Here is a 5,366-nt window from a genome sequence, read left to right as displayed (position 1 = left end):
ATATCTAGCATGGGTTGGATCATGGCTGTTGGATTGACAAAAAGTAATTAAACTATTTTTAATAGGCATCCTGCAATTCCATTTGGGTAGTTTCAAAATGGATATCCAATTTGGCAACAGCTCATTTTTCAGCATAATGCACCATAGAATTGTAAATATTTTGATTTGACCCTGGAGATAAGGATGAGAATTATAGGTCAAAAGTGTAAGTTCTGAGGCTGATTCTGCTGCTCATCTGCTTCCTAGATAAAGGTGTGACAGCCATTGGATGCTGTCCACCTCTTTCTTTTCATAGAATTATAGAATGGTTTGGGTTGGAAGGGACCTTAAAGACCATCCAGTTCCAACCCCATGCCATTGGCAGGGACACATTCCACTAGACCAGGTTGCCGAGAGCCCCATCCAACCTGGCCATGAACACTTCCAGTGATGGGGCATCCACAGTTTCTCTGGGAAACCTGTGCCAGTGACTCACCACCCTCACAGTAAAGTTTCTTCCATATGCCATGTAAATTTATCCTCTCCCAGTTTGAACCCATTACTCCTTGTCCTGACACTACAGCTCCTGTTTGCTTTTATCTGATTATGTCCTGCAGTTGTTGCTCATCCTCAACTGCAGATTCAGGGAAGGACTGCTTTTCCTCTTTGAAATATCCAGAGCTCCCATGTGGTCTGGACAGACAGAGAATCAGATTTTCTTTCCAGAATTTTGTAGCCACATAACTTACCTGTAAATGTTGATGTTTGTGGCTTCTTTTGCCAGATACAAATTGCAGTGAATGTTGTTAAAGGAAGAATGTTTAGCTCTGAAGTGATAGAGCTGTGACAAAATTTCTGCACAAGCTGCCTGCAGATCCTGGAAGGCATTGTGACACTCACTATATTTGTTTTAATTGCCATGCTCTACTTAAATATATACGAAAGACCAGCTGGGAATAACTCTTGCAGCTCCTGAAGCAAGAATCTGTAAGGGCAGGGTTAGCAATGCCTATGGTTATGCTTCAGGTTTTCAGTTTCCCATGGAATTTAATAGGCTGACTTTCTTAGAATTTTTAAGATGTAAACTTAAAATGATTTATGTTATTACAATAGTTCACTGACTTGATGTGGCTGCTATGGCTTTATGCAAAGGGCAGGGTGATCTCATTGATACCTCTTTTAAAGTGATCAGCAATCCTCGATCTGTTCTACACTTACAATATGAATGTTTAGGAACAGCTGAACAGAGACACGAATAAGGATTCTGAATAAGGATGCAGAACAAACTGAGCAGTCCCACCACTATGTCTTTCAGCTGAGCAGTCTGCAGATAATTCAAGCCTTTACAGAGTGTCTTCTGCCTTAAATAAAGTGATTGCAAGGGGTCTTGATGTACTTCCCAAGTTCTGCTGGCCCCACTATTCCTGATATGAGCCAGGATGCCATTGGCTTTTGGACACTTGGGCACACCTGTCTCTTGTTCAGCTCCTGTTGACCGCTACCCCCAGGTCCTGTTCCACCAAGCAGCTTTCCAGCCACTCTGCCCCAAGCCTGGTGCTTTGCCTAAAGTTGCTGTGACCCAAATGTAGGACCTGGCACTTGGTCTTACTAATCTCATACCTTTGGCCTTAACCCATCAATTCAGCCTGTCCAGATCCACCTGCAGAACCTTCCTGAAGCAGACCAACATTCCTGCCAGATTGGTGTCATCTGCAAACTGACAGATGACCCTGACCCCCTTTTCCAGATAACAGATATCAAACAGATATCAAACAGAACAGGCCCCAGTATTGAGACCTGGGGAAGCCCACCCATGACTGGCTGCCACCTGGATGTAACTCCACTCCCCATCTCTGGGCCCTGCCCCACAGCCAGTGCTGTATCCATGAGCAGCCACTTTCTCCAGGAAAATGCTGTGGGAAATAGCATCAAAGGTTTTACTAAACTCCTGGGAAACGAGAGCCAGAGCCTCTCCCTCATGTACTAAGTGGGTCATCTTGTCATGGGAGGAGGTCATGTCTGTCAAACAGGCCTTACCTTAAGCACCTCAGTGTCTTCCTCTCCTTTGTCACTGTGTTACCGCCCTGCAATCCAGTAAAGGCTGGAGACTGTCCTGAACCCTCCTTTCATTGCTAATGTAATTATGAAAACATTTTTAATTGTCTTTTACAGCACTGGGCAAATTAACTTCTAGTCAGGCTTTGGCCTTTCTGATTTTCTCCCTGCATAACCCCTTGAAAGCTGTGTAGGCCTCCTGCCCCTTCTTCCAAAGGTCCTAAACACTCTGGTTTCATGATAGGGTTCCATGAGAGTTCCACCTGAGCTCCATCCAAGGCCCCGCTGGCTGGGCAGGGTGTGGCCATGGAGCCCTGGTGTCTGTGACATCAGGGGGGACGCGTCCCCAGACACCGCACGTTGCAGGCCCGGCGCCGCAGCGCAGCTCGAGGCAGCGGTGAGGGCGGCAGGCAGGGGCAAGGCTGGGCTGAGCGAGGGCCAGGCCAGGAGCACCAGCACCCGGGGAGCGCCCAGGGCTGGGGAGAGGCTGCAGGGGCTCTGCAGAGCCCCTCGGGCAGGGACGGTGCTGCCTCTGGGGCGAGTGCCCTGTCCCTGGGCCCTGCGCTTCCTGGCCCCGCTGCCCCAGCCACCCTCTCCCTGCTACCCCACCCCACTGAGCCCCTTCTCTCCCTCCTGCTCCTCCTGGCCATGGCTGGAAAGATCACCAAAATCCTGCTGGTGCTGGCCATCCTCCAGTACGGGCTGAGGGCAGATGCCCAGGCAGTGAAGGTCATGGAAAAGGTTCTGACACAACATGAGGAACAGTGCAACCAGGAGATGACTTGGCTGGTGAGAAAGACTGTAAATCACTCAAGTGACTGGGCAGCTGGGAATAACTCTGGTTAATCTGTGAACAGAGCAGTGATCCTCTAGCATGGGCTGAGTTTAACTGTGCCTGCATCCTGCTTGGGTGCCTCTGCCCAGGTGCTGTTTCCTGCCTGCTCCTCATCTCTGTTTTCCAGTTCAGGGGCCTGGGTACATGGAGAACAACTGGCCTTACTTTAAAGATTGAGGCAAAGAAGGCATTAAATATCTCAGTCTCTTCCTCATTCTATCTAACTATATTTTACCTCCATCCAGTAAAGAATGGAGATTCTCCTTAGACCTCCTTTTGTTGCTAATGAATTTATAGAAACATCTTTTATTCTCTTATATGGCAGTTAATATATAACCACATTCAGTTCTAGATGGGGTTTGGCCCTTCTGATTTTCTCCCTGCATGACCCCACAACAGCTGTGCAGTGCTTCTGAAAGGCTGACCCTTCTTCCAAAGGTCATAAACTCTTGTTCCATCTGAATTCTGTCTGTTTTTTTTCCAAAGCCCAGCCTGGCTGGGCAGAGTGTTACTGTGGGACTCTAATGTCTCTGCCATGAGAGGGGACAGGTACAGATACTCTGGGGCAGTGTGGCAGTGTCACCGCTGCAGTGTGGCTTGAGGCAGCAGTGAGTGTGGCAGGCTGGGGGAAGGATGAGGGACAGACAAGAAGCACCAGCACCCAGAGAACTTCTAAGGTTGGGGAGAGGGTGCAGGGATTGCAGGGAGTGTCTTGGGCAGGGCAGGTTCCACTCTTGAGGCAAGTGCCCTCAGGGCTGTGGGGGTGGCTGCCCCCATCCTTGGGCCCTACATTTCCTGCCTCAGCTGCCCCAGCCACCATCTCCCCATCACCCAGCCCTGCTGAGCTGCTTTCTCCCTCCTCCAGGCCAGAGCTGGAAGGATTACCAGAATCCTGGTGCTGCTGGGCATCCTCCAATATGCAGTGAGGGTGGATAATCCATCAGTGAAGGTCATGGAAGAGCTCCTGAAGAAGCACGAGAAGGAGCGCATTATGGAGATGGCTCAGCTGCTGGTGATGGAAAAGCAGCGTGGACCCACCCCAGGAAGACTGCTCGTCCTGGCTTGCCAGGAGTGGTGGTTCTGGGTTGGTGCTGAAATCCTCCTCGTGCTCTTTGGGATCTACTGGCTGCCAAGGCAGAGCAGCTCTGACTATGATGATAGCAGCCAGCAGGAAACCTCCACCAGTGCCCAGGAGCAGATGAAGGAGGAGGAGAAGGTCTGTGAGGATAATCCTGACTCTTACGACACTCCAGAGAAGCCCCCAGATAAGGTAGGGATCAGTGGCGCATTTGCCAAGCCCTTCCCAAGAACAACTTTCTGAGGGCTGCATCCAGCCATGAGAGCTGGCAGTGCCTACAAATACCTGAATGCCTGCAAGGACATGATTGACCCCCTGCTGCTCCTGCCCCTGAGAGCACTCATTGTTCACTTTTTCCAATAGAGATGGGCACTGTGGAGGATATTCTGGCGAGACACCCCTGTGACCGTGGGGAGCAGCGACCAGGAAATGTGCTGTGCTACCTCCCCTCCCGGCTGAGGAGGCAAACAAGAGCTCAGATCCCTGCTTCCTGTGCAGCCCCTGCAAACAGTCCCAGTTGTGATGCTCCCCCTGCCAGGAAGTGTGGAACCCTTTGTAAATATGTTCATAAAATGGTTTATTTGTTTTAATAAATACTGTTTGAGCAAGAGAGTGCTGGGGAATGATGCTCCTTGTCTCCTGCACTAAAAAGTGGGTCACTTGTCATAAGGAAGATAGGTTGGTCAGGCAGGACATGTCTTCCACAAACCCATCCTGGCTGAGCCTGATGCCCTGGCTGTCCTGTGTGAGCCACATGATGGATCTTGAGCTGTTCCATGACCTTTCCTGGCATCAAATTCAGGCTGACAGGACTGGATTTCTTCTCACTGTCCAGTTTTGAATACCAGAGACTCCTGAATGTCCTCCTTCTCCTCCTCGGTCCAGCTCTGAACAGTGCCTACAGAGGTGCAGGGGGTTGCTCTGCACTGTGTTCTGTGACAGGTAGTTTCCATTTCCTACCTCTCACATGGTTCTTTCAGAAAAATATTTTGTTTTCTGTATACTGACAAAAGAGCTGAATTGCATACCCAGCACCCCATTTATACTTCAGCTGGAGGGATGGGTACAGACCTTTATATCAAAATAGGCAGTAGTGTTTTGGGGCTGAAGACCATATGGGCCACCAAAGCCTAAAAACTGTAAGGCTTTAAAAATATTCAGGCACTTTTTTATTGTTCAAATGTAACTACTAAGAGCACCTTTCCAACTTCCCTTGAAAAATTCTGTCCAGTCACCTTGCAGGTCCTCATTTTACACATCCAGTACTGACTTTGAATATTTGTTTTGCACTACAAGCCCTTTTTTAAACAGTCTGTCTAAATTCAATGTGTTTGATGTAAGGATAGGGGGTGTATTGCATCAATCTGTTGCTCTTTTACTCTCTTTATTCACTAAGCCAGAGGCCACATTAGGTAAATA

General features: G+C 49.0%; 1 protein-coding gene across 1 annotated transcript; it reads left to right on the top strand.

The window, feature by feature from the left end:
* Positions 1-2,385: 2,385 nt before the first annotated feature.
* On the top strand, positions 2,386-4,559 carry LOC128804230 (uncharacterized). Its single transcript, XM_053971823.1, has 3 exons — positions 2,386-2,823; positions 3,735-4,139; positions 4,311-4,559. Exons 1-3 carry the CDS (start codon positions 2,683-2,685, stop codon positions 4,404-4,406), a joined length of 642 nt encoding a protein of 213 aa, XP_053827798.1. The 5' UTR covers positions 2,386-2,682; the 3' UTR covers positions 4,407-4,559.
* The last annotated feature ends 807 nt before the right edge of the window (positions 4,560-5,366 follow it).

Source organism: Vidua macroura, chromosome 2, assembly GCF_024509145.1.
Source record: "Vidua macroura isolate BioBank_ID:100142 chromosome 2, ASM2450914v1, whole genome shotgun sequence".
NCBI classification, from domain to species: domain Eukaryota; kingdom Metazoa; phylum Chordata; class Aves; order Passeriformes; family Viduidae; genus Vidua; species Vidua macroura.
The sequence above is the reverse complement of the archived record's forward strand: the minus strand, read 5'-3'. Positions and strand labels throughout refer to the sequence as shown.